The sequence below is a fragment of the Talpa europaea genome, assembly GCF_964194135.1.
Source record: "Talpa europaea genome assembly, chromosome: 7".
NCBI lineage: Eukaryota > Metazoa > Chordata > Mammalia > Eulipotyphla > Talpidae > Talpa > Talpa europaea.
In genome coordinates, this window is record NC_140074.1 from 61,510,300 (window position 1) to 61,534,827 (window position 24,528).

The 24,528-nt window shown below is 44.4% G+C and overlaps 1 protein-coding gene across 2 annotated transcripts in view; it reads left to right on the forward strand.

Moving 5' to 3' along the window:
- PALM2AKAP2 (PALM2 and AKAP2 fusion) overlaps positions 1–16,450 on the forward strand; it is a gene marked incomplete at both ends in the record, with an annotated part of 293,410 nt that extends 276,960 nt beyond the window's left edge. Inside the window, 3 exons of one of the 2 annotated variants that reach the window (XM_084238937.1) lie at positions 7,143–7,321; positions 11,420–11,458; positions 16,352–16,450. In XM_084238937.1, coding sequence (XP_084095063.1) covers positions 7,143–7,321; positions 11,420–11,458; positions 16,352–16,450 — 317 coding nt within the window. The remainder of the gene's footprint in view (positions 1–7,142; positions 7,322–11,419; positions 11,459–16,351) is intronic. The other variant, XM_084238938.1, reaches the window with a different exon arrangement.
- Positions 16,451–24,528: the final 8,078 nt, after the last annotated feature.

Consider the following 24,528-nt stretch of genomic DNA (forward strand, 5'->3'; position numbering starts at 1 on the left):
TATTAGTTATTTCACACACATTTGTTCTTTTTTTTTTTTAAAGATTTATTTATTTATTTATACAACAACCAGATGTGCAGAAGGGTGAAAGGATTCACCAGAGACAGAGCAGGGAACAGAACAGGCAGAATGACCAAAATACACTGCTGAGGGGAGCAGCAGGCGAGACAGGAGAGGTCTGCCATGCCATATGGGACCCTCGCCGGCTGGCCGGGATCGAACAGGCACTGCAGAGGCTGCAGACAGCTTCGCAACGCTGCGCACAACTGCCTGTGCCACCAGGGAGGCCCCACAATTGTTGATTTAACCTCCTAGTTGCGTTCTAAGATATAATATAAATTAGCTAAACCATCAAGACCAGAGAGATTCTGAATTTTTCTCATTTTAGAAAAGCCAGAAGTGTATATTGCATTAAATATTTAGAAAAGCAGTGCAATGCATGTGCAATTACTTAACATACCTGGTGGGAGCTAGGCCCGCATGCTATCATTAAATTTGACTTCTATAAAACTTGGGAAGTTAGTTACTTTCATTGGGACATTAAAGACTAAGAAGAGCCTCCTGCCTTACATCAGGTTTTGTGCCAAATAAGTTGGGAAGAAATTTGGTTTTCTGATTTTTGCATTGTGTATGAACCTGTAGTATTTTTTTTCCTTTTCAGAAAATTAATACCACCAAAGCCCAGAGAAATCAATTAACTTGCCCGAAGTCACTCAGCTAGGAGGTAGTAGAGGCGGGTTCAAACATAGGCTCACTGGACTCCAAAGTTCATATTCCTTCTACATTCTTTCTTGCTCCTGCGCTTGAGGTCTGTGAGTTTTGTAGTAACAGCTCCCTTCTCCAGCCATGAGTGACTGAACTCAGTCTCCTCTCCCCACTCCTGGTGTCGGGCCTGAGCCCTGCATCCTCTTGGATCCTTCCTGTGCCTTCTTTTTGGAACCACTGTAGCTCTAGAATCCTCTGAATGCATAAGTTTGCTCACAGAGGTCAAGACTAGTGCTCAAGTGACCAGCAATGGTTCCTCTGTGCTTCTAGAACTGAGTTCCAGTGCCCCAAATGACAATAGGCAAAATGGCTGATCTGCCTAAAGATCGGAGCAGATGGCGGAGGGACTAACATGTCCATGTCAGTATCTAGTCTGGCTACTTTTCTTGCCCCAAGTTCATCCCCAGAAAGCAGCTTAGTCATTCGCCCAAGCCCAGCTATTCCATGCTCCAATTTAAGAGAGCAGCTTCTGAAAAATCTGACTCAACCACATGCAAAGAAGGATGCAGTTTTGAGCTGAGTAAGAAAAGATGAATCAAAGGACCTAATTCTTACAAGATACTGTTCATGCCTAATAAAATCTCTGAGCTAATCCAAGTCTGGCCTAGGAGCAGGAAGTCCCCAAATGGCTGGAGCTCAGGACAGGAGATGACTTACTGGTGACTTGCTGTGTTCTTTGCTAAAGATCCTGGCATTTCGGCTCCATTTGATCTTTGTGAGTCAGCTACTACTTAAGGGCGGGGAACTGGGGCCAGGGGGCATGGGTGGGCTCACTGGACAGGTCATTCCAGCACCACAGAGTACATTTATGTTTCAGGTAATTGTGTTTTGTTTCTCATGACCTTGAAGTTAAATTTCAGAGTCTTCCCAAAACTACTTGTGTGCATCAAACACAGATATTCTGAGTCTCTTTCTTTGATTTCTCATCCCTCAAATAAAACTTCATTCCTGATTTTTAAAAAACTGGTCTAAATAATTGTGTGCCCAAATGTGATTGTCACATCTCTGGATTTGTACCTAAAGTTCAAATCCGGAGTCTACTGCTTGCTAGCTTGAGTGCACCCCTATACATCTCAGTTCCCCACCCTCCAGTAAAACGGGAATAAAACAGTGCCAATCTCATCAATAAGTTAAGACAGTATCTCATACATGAAAAGCTCCCAGTGGTTATTGTCATTGTTATAGTTATTAAATTTTAAGAAAAGGCCTAGAAAATCTTGGCAGAATTACTTAGGAGTTATTCTTCAGCAGCTACCATGACCTGAAATAAATGGCAGAAATTGCATTATAAAATTGTTTTCTATTCCCAGTTGGGATTGTTTTCATATTACTTCCTTGGAGTTACAGTTTCTAATACAAAATCTGAATTCAGGAATTCATTTGCAATCGTCAGCCATGAGTTCAGAAAAAATGCATTTGGTGACGAGTATTACCATAAAAGCTTTTCTCTTTTTTTTTTTTTTTTAAATCTTTTTGGGGACCATGTGGGGTGGAGGAGGATGTCAACTTCACCCAGCCAAGCCCAGCAATGTAGAAATATGTTGGACCAAAAGCTCTTGATGGGAGAATCGCTATTTAACTTGAAATGTAATTTCAAAAATTTCAGTTTTGCTGCTTTGGTCTTCAACTATGTTTTCCAAGAGCATCAGAGCGCTTTCCTTCTGGGGTTTTCATCTTTCAGTTCCATTTTTAGGAAATGAGCCAATACCAGAGCCCTCCCCCACCATCCCCCCCCCCAACTTACCTTTAAGTAATAATACTTGGAAGTTTCTCAGCCATGTTTTGCCAAGCAGGAGGGTTTCTCATTTCTGAGCTAGGTTTATAATACAAAGATTCATATCCTTGCATTCTCCCACCCCTGGGGCCTTCAAAGGAGGAGATGAAAGGGCCGGGGACCAGCTCTCTGTCTGTGGGTCACAGCGGGAGCCCATGTACTCAGGGTCTGACAGGCAAATGTCCTCTTCTAGCGAGAGGAAGTGAAAATGAAAATGCAAGCATGAGTTCATTTCTTCCTGGTGGCTTGCGACGTTTGCAACCTCACCGCCTTGCCGCTTAAAGAAAGGAGGTCATTGAAGGAGGCCTGGGCCCAGGCATGTCATCCGGTGGGCGTTTTTGTTCTCTTGGTTTGGTTTTTAACTAAGAGTGGGTAACGGCTTTTTCTTTTCTCTTGAGAAATGTAGAAACAAAGGACCTTTGATTTAAAATTCAGACACCATGTATGTGGAATATAATCATTACCAAAATCAAAAAGTTTGACCAAAATACTTTTCTAACCTTTTGGAATTCCTTACTCTTGGCTGTTTAGAAAGTAGACCTGTTCCCCACAGAGGAGGGTTTGGGTGGTGAGGGATGGCAGCAGCCGCATTCTGGGGTTCCCTAGGGTGGGAGGAATTGTGATTCTTCTCTCCACCCCCATTCTCCCTGTCAGATGCCCAAGGGAAATCCGTCTTAGAAAATCTGGAAGTGTAGCCAAGGCAGGACTTTCTTTCTCTGCACCAGAAGGGTTTAACTATTTATAATAAATAAACAGGAAACACAGATTCATGTTTCTTACTTTTCTCTTCCACTCATGACGTGAGACAGCGCTTACCACTTTGGAGTAAAATTTTGCCTCCTCCTTTGCTCCTTAGTCAGCCTGGCAGTGCTACTGCCTCTGAGTGAGTGTTGCTGTGGAGACAAGACAGGGTGGGGGAGGTGGTGTGGGCTCCTCCGCCCCCCTGGGTGCCACACACTACCTGGTAAGATGGAGAGGCTTGTCGAACTGCCTTGACCTTGAAGGTTAAAGCAAACACATCTGCTTTTCTTAGCATGGTTAATAATACTTACAAGAAAACATTTCTGGTTGGTCTTATATTTTAGAATTAATTTGTGCTTATTGTAGAAAAAAGTAAGAAAAAAAGAGTAAAGAAAAAAATATGTGAGTTGTAATTCTATCCACAACCTGCTTGGTTGTCTTTGATGCACACAGGTGCATGGAGGATAAATATTGGGTTTATATTTCGGTTGGTATATTTCTATCGCTGTTGTGACAACTTATCACAAATACAATAACTTAAAACAACACAAATTTATTATCTTACAGTTGTAGAGGTCAGAAGCCTACAATGTGTTGGCTATAGGACAAGTGTGTCTCCCTAAAATTCACCCACAATGTGATATTTGGAAATGGACGCATTGGGAAGTAATTTGGGTTAGAATGTGGTTGGGAAGATGGGGCCCTCGTGATGGAATTAGTGCCCTTGGAAGAGAAGACACTGGAGAGATGGATCTCTGCCGTGTAGACACAGGGAGAAGGTGGTTGTCTGCAAGCTCGAGTCCTCACCCTGCTGACACCTTGCTTCCAGAACTGTAAGAAAATTCATTTCTGTTGTTGAAGCCACCTAACACATGGTATTTTGTTAAGGCAGCTCAAGTAGACTGAGGTTGTGTTTTTTCTCAGCTAAAATCAAGGTATTGGCAAAGCTGCATTCCTTCTGGAGAGAGTCCATTTCCTTCCCTCCTCCAGTCCCAGAGGCTGTCTGCATTCTTGACTTGTGGCTCTTTCCACCATCTTCAAAGCCAGCAGTGTAGCATCTTCAAATAGCTCTTCCAGCCTCACAATCATATTAACACCAAAACCTTGCAGAAATCCTCTGGTGAGAAAATTTATCTCTCTCTCTCTTAAAGATTTCTTTAACCCAGTGTTTCCCAAATGTTTTTGACCAATGACTTTGTTGGCAGCATTGAGTACTAGCTTCCAAAGCTAGGGTATAGGACACAATTCTAGAAACACAGTTTGGAATCATCCCAGACAAATGAAGCTGTGTACCCTCAAACACCTTTATAAGCTTAAGGCTAAAAGGACTCAAGAGGGAAACATTGGAACAAAATGATTTTGAAGTAAACTCGAAAGATTTTCTACCCTCCATTCAGAATTCTGACCTTGCTTTGCGTTGTTGGTTCCTCATGTCATTTGTAGGACTCAACGTTGCACCAACTCCCTGCTCTGTCAATGTCAGGTTTCAACCTTTGGTCAAGGCCAACAGAGGTCTGCCTCAGGTCTGCATGATGATTCCTAGGGACAGTTTCTGGGGTCCTTCAAGAGAGCTGGTGTGTAGTGAGGCCACTTTGAGCTCTCTTCAGCGATTCAGTCACTCACCAGGTGAATACTCCTATAAGAGATGGGGAAGTGGAGAGGGAAACTTTGGGTGCTGGAAGTGCTGGCTGAGATGTATGCCAGTGAGCTCCAAAGATCACTACCACTGTTTGGAATTCTAAAAGGGTCTGTCCTCAGAGCCAAGAAACTTCGAAGGGCCCTACAGGGAGCAGACAAGGAGACATATAAACTTCCCAGGCTTCTGGGCACAGACATTCGCATCACGTTCATGCAGGACTCCCTGTGTTCCAAGCAGTGGTGGTGTCCGCAGTGGGGAAGAACACTAGTTTTTTCACATCCTGATTGAGAGAACCAATGGCTGCATACTAGGTCCTTCTGGAATGTTGGGTGTGAAACAGCCCCTCCAGCTTTTCAGCAGTCGGTGTCCTGTTCCTCAGAAAGCACAGAATTGCTGTGTGTGGTTTGAGGCCTACTGGGGACAGAGAAACCTGACCAACTTGACTTCCCTTGATACCAGCCAGACTGGCGACCACAAGGCCAGGCATGGGGCACAGTGTGACCTTTATGTGGGGGCCTATGACAGCTTGCTGATGTCCTGTCCTGGCTTGGTTATTTGAAGCCTCATTATCTCTCGAGTTCTCAGTCACCATCTCTTCCCAAGCAGCCCATCCACGCCTAGGCCTAGGCCTGTCTGTCTTTCCTGGTACTCTTGTGACCTCTAGTGGTTATATCCAGTAAAACCTACTCCAGAGATAGGTTTTGATTTTGTGGGAATATAAAGAAGACACAAGCAGAAAATATGTTTCATGTTTAAAGCATCGCTTCTCTACAGTGTTTTAAAAACCACTTCCCACATAATCCTTAAGTGTGATGGCCACATGCCTTTCTTCTTAATCAATAAGAGTTGATCTTCCCAAGAAGAGCAAAATGGTTGAGCTAGAAGGAGCCTCTAAGACAACCTCTTCCCAAATTCTCTTTGACAGCTGGGGAAATTGAGACTTGGAGAACTTAAGCAACCAGCCCAAGGTTGCAGTGAGGACATTCAGCGATTATCATCACCACACAGCTAGTTCATGTAAGCGCAGGAGTTAAAACTCGGGCTTCCTGAACACCAGAGGGCTTTCCAACACCCACATAAAGGAGCTATGCCCCAAATATACCCCTCACCACCCAGAGACCCCAATTCACTTGTGATTGCAGCTACATCAGGCCTTTGCCAATTTGGGAGTCGGACGGAGAAAGAGGAGTTGCCTTCAAGGGCTCACATGAGTTTAACCTTTCTGGCAGTTTCCAAACTCTTGGACATGAATGGCCCCATTTATTTTTGTGTATCTTCACATACCTTGTACACAGGCTCTATCTGTGTCTCCCTCAAAGGCGTGGTAGGAAAAGCATGGCTGTGGCCCCCAAAGACACAGCTCAGAAGTACATTTGGGACTCTGTGGCAATAAAGCCCACCCCTTTTGGGGCCAGAATCAGGGCCAGGCATTTCCCCAGTGGGAGGCATGATGTGGCTCTGGGCCTGGTCTCTGTATCCTAATTATTTCCTACAGGGCGTTTCAAACACTAAAACCTCACCTTTCTCCAGGCTGGAAAAGTCTTTTCTACAGCAATGAAGCTGGCTTTGCTGACATTCATTCCTTCAGGTCTGGGGGTCTCAAACCCAAAAGCTTTCAGGACCCTGGCAGGTAAGGTAAAAAATGAAGCTGGCCAGCGTCAGATGAGGGTGAGCTGGGAAGGACAGGCCTGGTTCTCATCCAAAGTTTTGACAGTATGATGGTGGCCGTGCCAAAGACCTATGCACATCACCTGACAACAGGGAGCCTCTGACCTAGAGCAAAGAACCTGGTGAGGACACCTCCGCGCACGGCCTGCCTGTGGCTGACCCCTAGCTCACTCACCTGGGAAAAGCAGGTCTCTAAGGCTTGAAGGCTCTGCCACCTCTGGCAGTCTGACCTATGCTCTGTGATGGGGTGCACGTCCCCAGATCAGCTGGGCCCAGTGTCTGTATTGTCTGCCTGACGTGTGTTTGAAAATGCCTGACAGGCCTCTTTAGTCTACCTGCCTTTTTAGCACTGGTTTCTTGAGCTCTTTGTTGGATGGTTTGTGACATTGTCCTTAAATGCTTTGACCTCTGTGATAAAATGACCTGCACTCCACCAGCAATCCAGGCCCATTCTCTCTGCCTTTTTTGTTTGTTTTTTTGCCAGTTTTCTGTTCTTTCTGAAAGCAGTCACAAGCAGACAAGCTTAGAAAGGGTGTTCTCTTCGTGTTGTTTCAGGGAAAATAGAGAAAGTCAAACCTCCTTCATCCCCCACTCCTGAAGGCCCCAGCTTGCAGCCTGACTTAACCCCCGAAGAGGCTGCCGGATCCCAGCGGCCCAAGAATCTGATGCAGACCCTCATGGAAGACTATGAGACTCACAAATCTAAAAGGCGCGAGAGAATGGATGATAGTAGTGTAAGTTTTTCCTCCTTTCCTCTTTCCCACCTGTAAGGGCGTCCGGTGTCCACGCAGACATGGATGTTAAGTGGTTGTGTGGCCTGCGTCGTGGCTCCATAACTGTTTGCAAATGTGTGGTTTAACGTGCCTGGTGTTGGGTTTGGGTTGTCGTCTTCACTCTTAAAGACCTTGATCCTGCAAGGAGGTCCTGTTGCTGCCAACGCGAGCGTGAGCCTGCTTGCAAGGCTGTTAGGTGTGTAGAAAACACAGGGGCAACGGGGAAGAAGGACAGAAGCATCAAGAAATCTTCCCAGGCACCAGGGAGCTGATTTCTACCCCCTGCCTTGCTCTGTAGAGATGTTATTTCTCTAGAGAACACGCAGATGCTGTTCCTTCAGGGCCTACTATCAATGTGACATAGTACCCCAAAGACTAAATGCCTTTGGGCCTGTTACCAAGCCCCTGTGTTCAGTTTGGCAGGAAAGAACCATTTCAAATGAGAGTTAAAAACCACGCAGCTGCCCTGCTACCTTCAACTGCAAGGACTCTGCTCATGACAGTCACATGACAAGGCTGGTATCTGTTCTGTGGTTTCTTTCCCCAAAGGGGACTTCTATTGTCCCTGAGGACCGCCTGGCCTCAGTCCCTTACCCGCATTCCACCTCGAGCACAATAGCTTGGGGAGGATGAAGGTGCTACCCAGCTTCCCCAGGACACTCTGGCTTCATGCCTGTTGTCCTGGTGTCACTCTTCATTAAAAATGAACAATGATGTAAAATATAGATAAATAATTTTTTAAAAAAAAGATCCCCCGTTTGCATGATAAATTATTTGATCACCTTAGACTTGAATGCTGTGGGGCTCACAGCAGGCATCCTACACCCACTCACTGCCTTCCAATCTGAAATTGAAAGCAGACTTGGAAATACATTACTTTCAATACGCAGTGGTATAGAAAGAACACAGGCAAACATGTCTACAGCTTTCTGGTGGTCCCCTTGGCAACCCCCCACCTCTCCTTCCGGTTTGCACCTAAACTACCTGGAACACTGGCAGGTTGGAGAGTTTCTGGACTGTTCCCCACATTGGACAGTGGGTTGGGACCTGGCTCTTGGTGGCTGCAGGGCATTTCCACTGCAGAGCTCCTGTCCTGAACCCTTGGAGCCTTTTCTGCCCACTTGAGCCATCTTTCACAGCCCCCTTAAAAAGCAGATTTTACCTGTGGGCATTTTCTGGAGCCTGTGATCATTTTGCAGCTGTGTTATAAATGGTGTGTTTTCTCCAGAGATGCCCATATACCACACACCAGCAAGTGAGCTGTGTGGGCCTTTAGTGTCAAGCTGCAAGAGTTAACAGACAAAATTACACACAGCAGTGAAGAGCCTGCTCTTACCCATGTCATAGGCAGAGGCCGGAAGCCTCCTTCGTGCATACTCCAAAACCCAGGCAGCCAGCTAGCAAATGCCAGCCAGCCGGGATTTCCCCTTGGCATTAAGCAAGTGACTGGAAATCGGTGTTTTCATGCCCCGATTGCTCCACCTACGCAATGGAGTGGCAGCCTCTCGCCATTTTTCTCAAGTAAATAAACATTTCAGATCAGGAAGAACAGCTGTTAATATCCCCAAACCCTGAATTCAAGGTCAAGTGGCTTGCACTGTGGATGATATTACAGAGAAGCAAGATTGTTGTCAGTGAAAATTTTTAGGAACAGAGCAAAAAATATTTGATCTATTATATCGTCTTTTAAGAGACCCAAATCTGAAAGAAAAAGAAAAGGAAAAAGAAAAAGAAAACTCTAGTCAGATTGCTTCTAAAGCAAATCCATGCCCAGAGCCATCTGCTCCCCCATCTCTTAGCCCTTTTCAGTCAGGGGAATCTTTCCTGTTGTATCTGCACCAATTACTGAAGAATATGTTGAAGTCTCTGCGTAGGAATGCACACGCCATTTTTCCTGCTAGCTGACCTGTGGCCCTTCTCCATTTTTTCCCCTCTTACCAGAAGCAGAATCAAAGGGAGCAGATGGATTTGCTTGGAGTTTGAGTTGTGGAGCTGGCTCCCAGCCCCTTGAGGCCCTGGTGCACAATTCTGGGGCAGAATGTGGCTTCGTAGATTCTCCACCTGGAGAGCCTCAGATGACTCACACGGCTCCAGTAACACCCCAGCACCTCCACCTGCCAGTATTCCTTCCCCAAAGTCACTTGTCCTCACCATGTGTCCCCCAGGGCCAGACTGAATTTGCCCACCGGAAGTAGCGAGCTCTTTGGGATTTGAAGGCAAAGGGTTCTTATTGCTGTGCTTCTCAAAAGGGAGGCAGACTTAAAATGGGGTTAATTGGGATGGGTGTACAGTGATACTTTAAACACAAAGTTATTAATGTGTGAAGGAAAGAAGAAAGAGAAGTCAGATGAAGCCATGCCTGCCACTTGATGAATAACGTTTGCCGACCTACCTGAGAAAAACATCTTTGCCATCAAAACAGGAGCAATGTTCCCCGCACCCCAGAGCAGTCATGCACTCTGGAATCCTAGTCTCCACTCAGGGACCTTCAATTTTTCCACTTTTTAACAGCATTTGGTGGACTTTTTCATGCTGCTGAGATGTCCCTCTCTCCTGCTGGAAACAAGGAGAGGATCTTGGCAGGAGATGGAGTGTTAAATTATGAACCTCTCTGTGGAAACATTTGCCCTGGTGTCTCTGTGTTGGTGACATGAAGTCATCGGTGACTCTTCTGCTCATGTTTAATTGTTTAAAAAAGTTGATGACAAGAAACTGGTAAAGCCCCTTTTCTCAAAAAGAGCCTCAAACAGCCATTCTGGTTGCTGGCTCAGAACATGAGCAGGGCATCCCCTCAGTAGCCACAGTCCTCGCCCACTGGGCTGGCTTTCTTGTTCTGCACGGCATAGTCACTAAGGCCTGTCTCCATGCTTAAGGCTTCAGCCAGGCCCCGTTTATCAGTGGGTCCCTGGGCTAATTTTTGGGTAAGGACAGTGTTATTCCCCACCCCATTTCTTACATATCCTGGACTGTCACATTAACCAGCCCATTCAGGGCCTTTGTGAGAATTCCAAAAAGGCATATTTTTCCTCGGTGGAGACCCAGGCTTGCACCAGTCACATAGTTCTTGAGCACGCACTGCACACCCAGCTACAGTCCTGCGCTGACTGTGGTTTTCTCTATCTAGAAATGTTGTCTTACTTGGAAATGTCCTTTATCTGGGCCCGATGCCTTCTCTGATCAGTCATGCAATTTGGAACAGACTAATGAATTATAGTTTCCCACAGGCTTTCTCAGTGCCTTGCAAAGGAAGGTGATTGGTCTATGGTGACCAATGCCCCAAACCAATAAATGCTCCCACAGTTCTAAGCAGTGTAAAAATGCAAGGCCATTTCCACAGGTCTGGAGGGGTTCCCTAAAGTCAGTCCTTCTACCTCATTTCCCTTAGCCAGGCCATTTTCCCCCGGAGCTTTTTCCTTGCGGAGGTTTTTAGTCACCCTCAGGAAGGAAAGGGTCGTTTTAGTTCCTCCATGACCACTCTGCTCTCAAGAACTTACCCGGTCCCCAAGACTGTGATGATGGAGGTTGTGTGGTCTCACTAGGTCGTGCCACCCTTGGGTCAGCTTCAGACACTCTGCCTCCACAAACCTGGCATTCAAACCAGCTCCTGTCTGTGGGAAGGATCATTTTTTCATGATCCAATACCCTCTAAGTCTGTTTTGGGGCTCAGAGAACCCTGCGGGATTTGCCTACAACTGCCTATAGATTCTAGCAAATCCCGAATGCCCAACAAGGACCTTGTTTGTGGGCCTCTGGTTACACACAGGGAGGAAAGACTGGTGTTAATTCATGCATAGAAAATGGAAGCAGCCAACCTTGGATTAACAAAGGATGGGCTTATCTGATATTTTTATTAATGAATCATAGTGAATATACTTGCTCCAAAAGATACAAACCTTTGAATAAATGAATATCAGATGAACCGGTCTTGGTGTGGGTGTGTGATGGTTTCCTGATGTTACTACCTCTCCGCCACTCCCCGCGTGGGGCTGGTTCCCAGCGGGGGGCATTCTGTGAGTGTGTCTGCCATGCACTAACCCTGGTCTTTTCCCTCTCTGCCAGTACACCTCTAAGTTACTGTCTTGCAAGGTGACTTCCGAGGTACTTTTCAACTTGTTTGTCTTGGTCTTCCTGCATGCCTGGCCCAGGTGCATGCTGTTGTGGTTTGCCATTTCCTGTTGGGTTTAAGTGGAAAGACAAGAAAGCCGTTTGTCTCCATATTTATTTCATCCTGCTTGTTCTGAACTGGGGGGACTGTCTTGGGCCGTCGGAGTATGCACAATGAGACTTGCTGCTGTGCTTTGTTGTGCGGTGGGCGTGGGCAGACCTGGCCCGGCTCACAGGTCTGGAAGATGTTTGGACCAGAGGGCACAACTGGTGGACACTGACAGCACATGTACTCTGGCCTGGTTACATACAGTGCTGTCCCAAAGGAGGACCGGACTGTTGATCCTAACCAGTCCTTCATTTTCCTTCACAAATCCAGAATGCTCCATTACACGGCACTAGGGTTAGTTATTCCAGAAGTGAACCATTCCAAACACCCCCCCACCTTTGCCCAGTTTTTAAACTTGTATTTTTGTCTTGGCTGCTTCAAGCACAATATTTCTCTTTACCCCCCCCCCATTTTCTGTTTGTTTTTTTTTTTTTTTGCTATAAGAAAGCACATGCATTTAAAATTTTTTATTTCCACAGCATTGTATTATTTTTAGTTTAAAAGAATTATTTCAAGTATACGGAATTACAGATCTTTCATTCCTTTGCTCAGTGAACAACTGAGAACCTACTATGTGTCAAGCACTTTTCTAGGTTTCAAGACTATAGCAGTCAACAAAACAAAGTCCCCGATGTCACAGAGTTGGTACTCAATTGTTCCAATAATATGACATCATATAAAAATAAAACCATCTATACAGGTTTCTCATTGTTATCACTTCATGCTATTGTCTTTATATTTTGTAAAGAAATTGATATTGCAACTCAAGCCCTCTTGTTACTTCTCCCAGTTCCCATTTCTCTGTTTCTAGAGTGGTAACTATGCTGTTCATCATTTCCATGCATGTTTTTATATTTACATGTTTCTATACAGAAATGTATATGTTTATATACAGAAATTGTTTTGACTTTGCATGTTTTGAAACTTACTATAAATGGTATCATATATTATCCTCAACTCCTTTCTGTGTGCTGTCTGCACTGTGTTTAGATGTGTCCATGTTGATACATCTAGTTCTAAATCACTGCTGTATAATATTCCCTTGGACTGTATCATTATTTATTCATCCTCCTAGTATGGAAATGTAGGTTGTTTCCTCCCCCCCCCCCCACTCCTGCAACCCCCATTACAAGCAATACTTCAGTGATTGTTTAATTATATCTCTGTGTACCTTTGGAAGAATTTGCTTCTATATATCTAGAAATAGAAGCACTGGTTATAGAGTCTATACTTCCTCATACTCACTACATATTGTAAATTATTCTTCAGATGGGTTCTGCTGCTAACCTACAGCATCATATGTTTTTAAAATCTCCCTCTTTAGCAGAAGAATTGTAGTTAACTATCCATGTGAGCTACTGATTACCAGGAATTTTCTTTCAAAATCATTCTTTTGAATAAACATAGTTAAGAATATGAAAATCTGTTCAAATATAACCAAGGAAGATAAAACTAGGTCTAGTTTGTCTTCAGTTGAAGAAAAATTAAGGAAATAAAATACTAGCAAATATTATTTTACATGTATCTTTTATTTCACTTTTCCCAAATAAAAGTGCCTGTGTTGTTTGTTACTTAGTATTTAGCAATCTACTTGAATTGCCTATGCATTAGAGAGAAATAATAACATTACAGACTTGATCAAAGAGAATTGATCTTCCCTCCACCAGACCTTATATTTGTGAATGTGATGAAACCTGAGATCAGGCCTATTATTTTTTTGTTTCTCTCCATTTCTTTGCACAGTATTTATCACCCTTTCTGATACTCCAGTCTCCTTATAGCCACTGAATAGCAATGTAGCTTAGTGTTGCCCAGAAGCCTGGGGCAACTCCCCACTCAGAGTTCTAGGTTCAGATCTTCACTTTCTCCTGCTGAGCACCATTGGTAGAGTTACTTAGCCTTCCTGTGTTTCAGCTTCTTCCTATTTAAAATGGAGTAATAATAATAGGAAACCCATAAAATAGTAATGAGGATTTGAACAGTAAGTGATTCTTAGAACCCCTGAGGCATTGTTGTTTATTGTTTTGTTGTTGTTGTTGTTGTTGTTGTTTGCATGGGGGGGGGGTTGGACCAGAAAAGAAAGGACTGGATTTTAGGAAATAAAAAGCTCTGGATTTGCTAGTGATTTGTTCTTATACGAGTGTGTGTGTGCATGCGTGCATGCACGCGTGTGTGCACGCGCGCACACACACACACACACTACTCTGAATTAACTCTGAAGCAGCTGCTCATTCATATACCTTTCCCAAGGACTTGGCATTTGAATTTTTAAAAAGCCAGTTCAGGACAGCTTCACCCTGAACCAGTCCTAGATCATATGCCTTGTGAACCCAAAGACAGCTTCGTAACAAGGTCACTGACTATTTTGATAATGATCCATTTCATGTTCTTGGCTGTGCCATTCCTTAAAGCCTTATATTTCATTATAACTAGACTGTGTTAAGTGGTCATACAAACTATGGGAATGAAAATTAAAAAGGGGGAGTCATGATTGGCATAATTACTTTATTTGGTCTGTAAAAAAAGATTTCTGTACCCAAGCTTTGCTAAATGTTCCACAGTTTTAAATATGTTTCTCTGCCCATCATACTTTTTGTGAGTAAGCTCCATGGGGAGAGAGAGTCTTCATTCCTTGACATTTTGCCTGACACTTGGTAGGAATCCAATAAAATCTGTGAGATGATAGATGGGTGAATTGTAACATGGGTTCCTGAAGGAGAGAGTAAATGAAATCTGTTCAGGATGTTTGACAATTACAATAGGGCTTAAGTAAAAGATAAGGACTTCTGAAAAAGATGGGAACCACTTTTTCAGAACCTTATGGATTTAGAACTTTGGCTTTTTGTAGACCTTTCTGTTTGTCTCTATGCTCTGCAAGGCAAACAGATGGCCATATTAGACATCGTATCTCTCCTTATTAATAAAAAATGCCTAATGTTTGAATAATGCTTTAGAGTTTATAAGCCCCTTCACATTGGCTGAAATAATAATCATCAGAAATCTTCCTCTGCACCCAGAACTAGGCTGAGTGCTTTAGATTCATTGCCTCATTCTGTCCTTAGGTCAACTCTATACTGCAGTGTTTATTATTCCCACTTTACATATAAGGGGACTGAGACACAGGCAACAGTAACTTTCCCAAAGTCACAGTCATTCAGATTTAAATCTAGACTTGCCTGAACTTCAGCATCTCCCTGTCTTCTAAGAAAGCCTATAAAGCAGGTCAGGTACTGTCCATTTTACACATAACATAAGTTGAGTCACAGATCCCATAAACAATAGCGGGGTACTCCAGAAACTCAACTGGAAGTGAAGCTCAGGACTGCATGCCCAAGCACCTTGTCTCAGTACCATGTTACCACACGTTGACCAGAGAATCCTGACTGTACCTAACTTGCAAGCACGCTGCCCTGAAGACTTCCTATTCTAGACACTGAGTAAGTGATGTGGCACACTTACACACGAGACACTTAATGGTCTGTGTGCTTAATAATGAACATTCACTCAGCAGTCAGGACTGAGGCATCCTGCATGTTGGCCCAGCTGTGCCTGCTCAGAGGACTGAGGAAGGCTTTCCAGGGAGAAGAAAGCACACAGAAGCTCTGGGAAGTCCATTTATGTGTCTGAGTTGCAGGATTTGGACCCAGACCTTTAATCTACAAAATCTGCCTACATCTGAACCCCCATCACTGAGTGCTACACCTCCTTACTTCTCAGGAGTTGTCCTTGCCAAAGTGATTGCTCTTAGGAGAAGCCAAGCTTGGTTCTGCTAGACTTTTCAAAGTCAGAACCTGCACATCCCAAACAAATGCCACAATGATTTAATTGGTTGGCATGCATGGGCTTGCTTTTGGTGCCGTGTCATGAACTTGAGCCTTTTCTCATTTGCTGGCAACCTAAATGTCATTCACATGGATCTCACCTTGATCAAACTAAAGTTGGAGACAATTGGCTAAGGTTTCTCCTTAGGAGTCCACAACTAGTCCGTGACCCAGAGGGAAGGAGGCCTATGCAGATGTTGACACTCCATCTTTGATATTATCAACCTTTTGTTTTACTTAGGAGCACCTGTGGCCCAAAAGTTGCATTAAAGTGCTCAGATTGCTTCTTATTGGCCCAAAAATCTATTTTTCTTTTCACTTTATGTATCTTTGATGTTTATACCAAAGTAGATTTTCATGTTATAAAAATATGGTCATAGCTTATGTAGATCCACAAAGCCTGATGGATTGAATCCATCCATAGTGGTTCAGTTGTCTGGAATGATTTTCTGGTTTGCTTGTTTACAGAGAGACTAAGATAATCTATAGCTGTACTGTCCGATATGGTTCCATGAGGATATTTAAAATAAAATTAATTAAGATTAATATGTAGCATCTCAGCCACACTAGCCCTATGCCACATGGCTACCATATTGGATGGTGCAAATATAGGATATTTCCCTCAGTCAGTGCAGATCTGTGGCACATAGAGGTCTGCTTTGTTACCTAAAACCTTGCTGCAGAGTCAGCAGGTCTGCACAAAGAAAATTGCAGAACATTTCAGGAAGTCACTCTTTATTGAAAATTGTTGATCAAATAGCAAATGAACGATGGCTATGAGATGAATGCAAACCCAGAACCCTTCCACCCTACCATCTTTCCCTATCTCCTACCTCTCAACCTTACCAGACACTTACTTTCCCCTCTCATTAGATGCTGTTGAAAGAGGGAGAGGAGGAAAGAAACAGAGAACCAATATCCATGAACCCTGCCTAATTTTTCTTCCTCTCTTTTTAGGTCCTTGAGGCCACACGGGTTAATCGAAGAAAGAGTGCACTGGCCTTGCGCTGGGAGGCAGGGATCTATGCCAACCAGGAGGAAGAGGACAATGAATAATAAACTTCCTTCCACCCAGGAAGCGTCTTTGGTGCTTGGGTTACCAAGAAACCAAAACATCAACACATCAAAGCATTTTAATGGAATATTTATTAAAGTGCAAACAAACTCAGCAATCCTTATGTAGACCAGCAGCTGCAATATACAGTGATGAAAAATAAAATGAAAAAAGAAGTGCACCCATCAAACTCTTACCTCCCAAGAGTCAAAAGAGAAAGGGATTTTTTGTGACTCAAACAATTGCCTGGTTTTGGACCAATCCACAATTGATCCAAAAGGACAAAGAAGTGACAAGCAAATCCACATGGCTGCTACAGGCAGAAGCGAGACCAGCCTTGCTGGGTGATGAGGAAGAACAGTGGCGATGGGGCCATTACAGAGCAGGGGCCCATGAGCTGTGCTATCTGGGCCCAGGCTACTTCTCTGCACCGGTTTCCCACCCATCACTCCCAGCATCACAGGTGTTGGGTTAACTCCATTTACTCCAGCAGCCATAAAGTGAATAATATTTTTTTTGTCTGTATTTGCCCAGAAGAGGCCATTATGATTCCATTTCTCTTACATTGAATTGTTTTTAATTGGGAGCAATTAATGATCGCAACACATAAAACACATTTTTAAGACAATATGTTATATTGCAAACACAATCTATTCTACATTAGGAGGTTGAGAAAGGGGGAGAAAGCCAAACCAAATGGATTATTTTAGCTTTAGGATCTCGTCTGCTTATAATATTGACTGATCTGCAATTTATGAGAACACATTTTCAGTTATGTTTCTTCATATAAAAACTATTTAGTGGGCAACAACTATTTTTATGATGGGATGGGGGAATATATACATGTATAAAATCTGTACACATTGAACAGCTTGGTTCAAGATGGTAGGGGTATTTTTAGAAAGGCAATAATTGAAAAAGGGTGAACTCTGCCTTAGAGAGATAGACAGCAAGAAATAAACAGGTGTTTATAACTATATTTTATACTATAAAGTGGACTTTAGAGGTAGTAAGGGAGAATGATAGATTATTTTGGATCAGTTAGAAATGACACATTAAGGAAAGGTCATGAAGGTAAAGATGAAGGGAGAAAGTGAGAGAATAAAGGAATCAAGAGATATTATTTTTGTTGAGCAACCAGTGTTTTTCAGGATTATACAGAAAAAAATATAGAATAGAACTCTAGGCTTGGAATCAGCTACAAATCCTAAAGACTGTGTGTGTGTGTGTGTGTGTGTGTGTAAAAGTGTGCATGTGCACGGGTGTCTGTGTTTGTGATGTGTATGTGCTCACAAGTAAGGGTCTGTGTGTGAAGATAAAAATTCCAGAATGATCATGGGACAAGGGTGTACAGTTATTTCCTCCAGAGCTGTTTTCCAGCATTAGGAGTAAGTGAGAATTTCTTTTTTATGAAAAGGGATATAGAGGCACTGAGCTGATGCAGTATTTGCGATATTAAATTGACGTAACATGGTATTTGCATGAGTCACAGTTGCAAAGTTTTGAGCAGTTTTGTAATTGACATGTAGGGAAGTATCATATTTATTCTCATGCTTTGTATTCATGCTTAGTATACTATAGAAGAAGCCAGCTGTATTCTTTCTGTCATTTAAAGCAATATGACCAGGGTATTCAATAATCGGATGCCCTTAATTTCTGGATGAGAAAAATTTTCTGTTTTCTGGCCATTGGCCATGAGAAAAAAAAACTGACCAGCCATTCCCTTTCTCCCCCTTTGTTTTAAAAGAGAGGTTTTAAAAAAGCAATAATCAAGTCAGACCTCACTAAAATTCATTTTTGTTTTTATATTGTATGTCACAAGCTCTAATATGTTATTCTGACAAGTAGGAATTTCACAAGATTTGTATGTAATGTTATGCACATTATCTTTGCTCTTTTTTGACTAGTGCTGACTTTAGGGGAAGTCTTTATTCATAGACAAGTGGTGGGCACAAAATAAAAATGGAATTGTCTGATAACTTTCAAGGATTCTTGAAAACTGCGAAGGGAACCTTTAGCTTGAAGCCAAATTCTACAAATGGGCTGTTGGCACCATGTTTATGTAGTTCATACTCATAGGTAGTCTGAATGAATCTTCAACAAAATGGACTAGCCACTGGAGACACAAAGTAAATTAAGATCCCTGCCACAAGAAATTCATTTTTCCAGTGGAGGAGGCTAACATGGAGACAGGCATTCCCAGGAGGATAAGATGAATGTTAGATTAGAGCTCCTGACAGCTAGATGGAAATGACCAGGAAGGATACTTTCCCTGAGGATTTCCAAGTTTCCAAGAATCAGACAGGCAGGGTGGCAGCCTCATGCGGTCCCAGGCATGCAAGGATGGCTGGAGAAGAGAGTGATGTAGTCTGATGCACAAAAAACAAAAGTGCTTAATGTTCTTTGCACTGACAATGGATCTAGTAGAGACCCTAGACGTGATATTGATGTGATATGGACAAACTCCCCCTCTCTCTCACCAGAGGAAACTGTCCAGGACTCTGCTGAAGTTTTTTGTTCTGTTTTGAAGGAAACCATGTACTTATCTTACATCTACCTTTGAGAAGAGAATCTCAGTGAATGAGAGTCTAGCAGGCAAAACAAAGGACTTGCATTAGATGCAGACAAGTTGATTGGACCAGAGCACTGACTGCATAGACTCAGGGAGCCCAGGTCCTCTGGTCCAGGCTCCACGTGGAGGTAAGGCAACAGATGCAGAGTTTTGTCACCCTTGCACAGTCACAGAGCTGCTTAACTGCGGCACCTACATCTCTGACCTCTGCCTGTTCCCTTATATTGCCTTCTGGAAGAATAACTGCTATTCCTCGCTCCACTCACTCATAATCCCATTACAATATAAATTTCAGTTGCCTTGGAAGAGCCAGATTTTCTCTGCACTTTCTTGAGATTTTTATTCATTCAAAAAACCTGGGGCCACTGCTTTGTACATAGCACTGTGCTAGGCTCTGGGACCCCAAATGAATCCCTTTAACTTTCCAAAAACACAACAGACCCAAGGAGGAAAGTCACTCCTGCCTAATCCAGTTGCGAGGAAAAGGCTAGTGAACAACTTTCCTTGGATGCTTGTCCCTGCCCCCAAATAGCACGCGAGCTTGTTAATCTCAACTCTAACAAATGTTTAGATTCTGTAGCTGTTAAAAGCTTTCCTGAGAGTATTTCATTCCGCAGTGTTTAGAGATGCTCACTTTCCTCTGGAGCTGATGAACTACTGACTTGCCTTGGCTTTTTCATGCAGAGATTATGGAAACAGGGTTTGTCAGTGGCAGGAGGCCAGGCTGCGTTCTGCTGGGATGACGCAATGCAATTTCCTTGCCTCTTTACACCCATGCATGCTGCCTGCCCTCGACAGTAACATATAAGCAGTATATATAAATCAGTGTCACATATATACACAACACGCACACACACTCATATAAAGCGTAACAAGGAACGCTGAAATAGTGCTGACTCTTGTCTCTGAAGACAAACATTTTTTTCCAACTAAAGAATGGATGTAATTAAACTATGTATTGAAAAAAAATAAAATAGCCTAAGTGTTTAGAGATGGTGACTATATCCAGTTTTAGTGACAGAACCAACTTCCTGAATTTTAAGCCTTCAGTGAGTGAGCTGCCAATTTTGATTTTGTGTTGCTCTTTACCCAGATGATTTTTTTTTGGAGGAGGAGGGGGGAAAAAGCAGCAATCCTGTGTTTGCAAATTATGCTCTGTATCTGGCTCTCTTGTGTATGTTAACCACTTAAATGTTATTATCCTGCTTCAGTTTTATAGTGATTGTGAGGCATTCAATGCAAGTATACAATTATTTTCTCATTAAAAACCCGGTGTGTGTGTTTTTATAAAGATGGCTCCTTGGCAGTGGGGCTGGGGGAGAGGTCGGGACACTGGCGGGTCAAACGGTGGTGCCCTGGGCCTCTGGTGTGTGTGGCAGGATCCGCTTTTTGCACACGTGGAACCCAGAAAGCCAGGGTGGCTGTGGGGCATCGCTGTCAGGCTGCCCCCATGCCTGTTCTGTGTCCTGTCCCCAGCTGCACTGGCCAGCACCCAGAAAGTCCTGCAGGACCCACAGAAACCATACAACTGCCTCTCAATGAGGCAGGGAGACAAAAAGCACAAATGGTAAAAGTGAGGTTTGACTTCTGTCTCTAAACTTTTTTTTTTTAAGATTTATTTATATATATAAGCCAGAGTTAGGGGGCGGGGGAGGTGAGAAGATTTACCAGAGACAGAGTGGGGAGCAAAACAGGCAGACTGACTGAAATACACTGCTGAGGGGAGCAGTGGGCAAGACAGGAGAGGTCTGCTGTGCCATGTGGGTAGCTCCCTGGATGGCTGGGGATCAAACTCATGCTGCAGAGGCTGCGGATTGCTTCGCAGTGCTTGATAGTGCAGAGACTTTAGCCCCTGCACCACCAGGGAGGCTGTCTCTTTAAACTCTTATTTGTAATTCCATTGCTGGCACCTGTGATGGGTTCTCCTCTGACGATCCGGGCATTCCAGACACCATATGGAGGTCAGGTAAATGAGGAAGCTTCTTTCACAATCTCCTGCCCTCCTCGGTTTCCTCATCCCTCCAGCCCCCCTCAATCTCCTGTCCATACCTCAGCCCCCCACTCTGGTGCCCTGATCTGTCCTTACCCCTCCTCTCCTTCCCCTAAGACTTCTTTCTCCATGTGTCCCCATTTGTGTGACTTCTACCAGCCCCCCTTCCTCCCTAACCTGCAACCATATCTTCCTGTTCTGAGTATCTGGGGGTCCTTCTGAACCCCATCATATGTGACATCTTTAAGCTCTATTTGGGAGAGTTTAATCTGGGGTGCGGGGATAGACAGCTCCCTTTTGTAAGTCTGATAAGTGTGGGTAACTGATGAATCACTGAGACTGGCAACCCTTCCCGTGATTTCTGTGAATCTAATCTGTTTCTAACAACTCCATGGGGTGCGCTGTGATCGCCCTTTTGCATGTCAGAAAACTAATGTAAGGGAACTCGTAATTTAAACTTGAACCTCTGGGCCTCCCAGGTGGGTACAAGGGGCTAAGCACAGTGCTTGAAGCTATCCTTAGCCTCTGCAGCACAATTTCGATCCCTGACTGGCCAAGGAGCAAACCACATGGCGCAGCAGACCTCTCCTGTCTCACCTTTCTGCTCCCCTCAGCAGTGTATTTCAGTCAGTCTGCCTGTTCTGCTCCCCACACTCTCTGGTGAATCCTCTCATCCGCACCCTCCCCCCGCCCACACCTCTGGCCTGTACCCCAGTGTATGCATAAATAAATAAATCTTTAAAGAAAAAAAAAAAGCAAAAAACTTGAACCTGGGCACTTCTGACTCAAGGTGTCGCTCTTTATCCCTCCTCCACAGCTACAATTGGGCCACCTCACATTCAGGGGCCAGGGGTCCAACAGACCTGATGTGTGAGATCAGGCTTCCAGCGTCTGCTCCCACTGTGCTCCCAGGCTGCAACAGGGGCCCATGTCTGGCGGGCTAGCAGGGGCGGCAAAGAATTGTCTTCGTTGGCATCGACACCCTCTGGGCTCTTGGAGGTCAGTTCTCCTGAAAAGCAGTGGAGATGCTTAGTCAGATGCACTGACTAAGGACCCCCATTGCCATAAAGGAGCACAAAGTGCCCACAGCGCAGCAATGAAAATGTGCCCAAGTTGAATTGCGATGGTCATACAATTCTGCATTTGCTGCAACGTCATTGCACACTTAACATGGGCACAACCTATTATGTGTGGATTAAGCTGTGCAGGAGAGAGAGAGAGAAAGAGGAAATACAGGAGCCAAGATAAGCATCCAGGAGGCCACACTGATTAGGTTGAGAGGAAGGGAAAGAACTTCCCACCTGCTGGAGGCCGCACTAACCACCTAGAAGCAGAGATAGTTTGCTTTCCAGGGGTGGAGGGTGGGGGAGGCCGGGGGGGGGGGGCTGCTGTGGAGTCAATGTCTGGCTTTCTTTCCCTCTGTCATCACAACTAGTATTTGGGGTTTTAGGCATCCAGGAGAGTCAGGGCACAAAGGACAAAGATTGGGGGGCAGGTGTGCAGGCCTCATTCTTCAGTGTCGGTGGGGAGTGGGCGCCACTGGCCAGCAGCCCAGGTCCCTCTCCCAAAGTGTCATTGGTGGCAAAGAGATGATCACCATGGGAAGCACAGGTTACCCTGGAACATTGCTCATCTAGTTATGGGGTTCCTGGGTCCTAGCGGGTAGAGCCTACACACTGCCCTTCACAGAAGCCACACAAAACTTAGAATGGGCCACGCAGGCACCGTCTCCTTGTGGCTGGGAGCGTTCAGGGACTTTGTGCCCGAGAAAGGTTTGCATGATACAAATTTTATTTTTTTTTTTAATCACACCAAGGTAGTCATCTCAGTGTCAGTTAACCTTGAGGCAAGAGTTCCCCAATCTTTATTCCCCTGGATGGTGGGTGCTTAACACCTGGGGTGGCCCTGGTGCTACCTGGAGAATCGAAGTTCCCCCCCCCTTTGCTTTTTTCCCCCTGCCCACCACTCACACAGCACTGTCCCTCTGGTGTCAGCTGGAAGCGCTGAGCGCCTGTGAGCCCAGTTTTGGAATCCGAGCAGCTTCTCAGCATCACCTGGCAGGCTCGTTAAACACAGACTTGGTTCCCAGGGTTTCTGGCTCTGGGTGCAGCCCAAGAATTTTCTAACCAGTTCCCTGGTTAGATGTTGCTGCTGCTGCTGCTGTTGCTGCTGGTTCAGGGGCTTCCCCTTGAGACTTACTGGTCTGGAAGGTGAGAAATGAGCAGATTCTGGATGTACCACTTATGTCTGAAAACTGGGGAGTTTATACAGGACCTACAAGCTGGAGGTATGGTCACGTGTGCTGGGCTGCTTTGAGTGGGGTTTGGGAAGGTGTTTTGTGTGTTTGTGTGGGTCTTGGTGAAGCAGAACTTTCAGGCTCTCCAGGGAGGCTCCTCTGGCTGGGACTGGGAAGGTGCAAAAGAAGATCAACAGGGAAAGGTCAAGGGATTAGTTTGACCATGAAAATTTTCTTTGTGTAAGGTGAGAGCAAAATCAGACCTCAAAAATGTGAATTTGGTTGTATAATTTGTGGCAAGATCTAAATAGAAGAAGTAATTCTTATTGGGGCAGAGAGCACTTCTCAATCCTGACTTCATTTGAATCACCTGGAGAGCTCTGGCCCTCGGATTCCCTAGGTGTTGGTTGGAATCCAGCCATGACTGTGCATTAAGGCATGACATGGACTCTAACATGGCACTTGGGTCTCAACTCCAGAGATTCTGGGTTATTTCCTTTAAAAGGGGCTCAAATGTGTGTCAGCAGCCTGCGTTGAGAGTCACTAGCCTCGTGGAGATGTGGCTTTGCTTCATGTTCTGACTTCTGAAAATTCTTGGGGACAACATAAAAGTGAAAAGAGCAAAAGACCTGGAAAATTCAACCAGCCCCTCTTATTGGTCCCAGGAGACAGAGGGCAGTGTTGGGGGGCTGGGGGGGCTGGCAAAGGGCCTGTACTATTTCTGCTCTGATGCCCTCAGCTCATCCCCCTTCTAGAAAGCCTCCCAGCTCTGGCTCACAGCGGCCCAGCTGCAAGCCTTTTGGGTGAAGTGAAGGATAAACACGCTGGGGGGTTGTAGAGGCAGGCAGGACCCAGGCCATTCTTTTTGTTTGTATGTAAATAAGAAATCATTTATGTGATAAATATTTTAAAGTGAAATCAATCCCCAAAAGATACAAATTACAAACTTAAGTAAACAATATTTAAAATATGGCTAAATTGAGACAGAGAAGTTATAGTAGAGTAGTGATTCCCAAAGATGGTTCTGGCTGGAACGCTGAAAAATAATTTTAGTTAAAAACTATTTACTCTCTAATCATGCAGGTGATACATTTACAGAAGCGATCAAAACTTCAAAACACACTTATGTCAGTCTTTTAAATTGAGTCTTATGAAAAGTGTTTAGTGAAAGTCAAAAAGATTCCAGAAACTCATCAGTGGAGGGTCAAAAATTGCTAGGAGCAGGCCTCTCTGGTGGCGCAGGTGGTTAAGCGCAGCTCTGTGAAGCTGTCTGCAGCCTCTG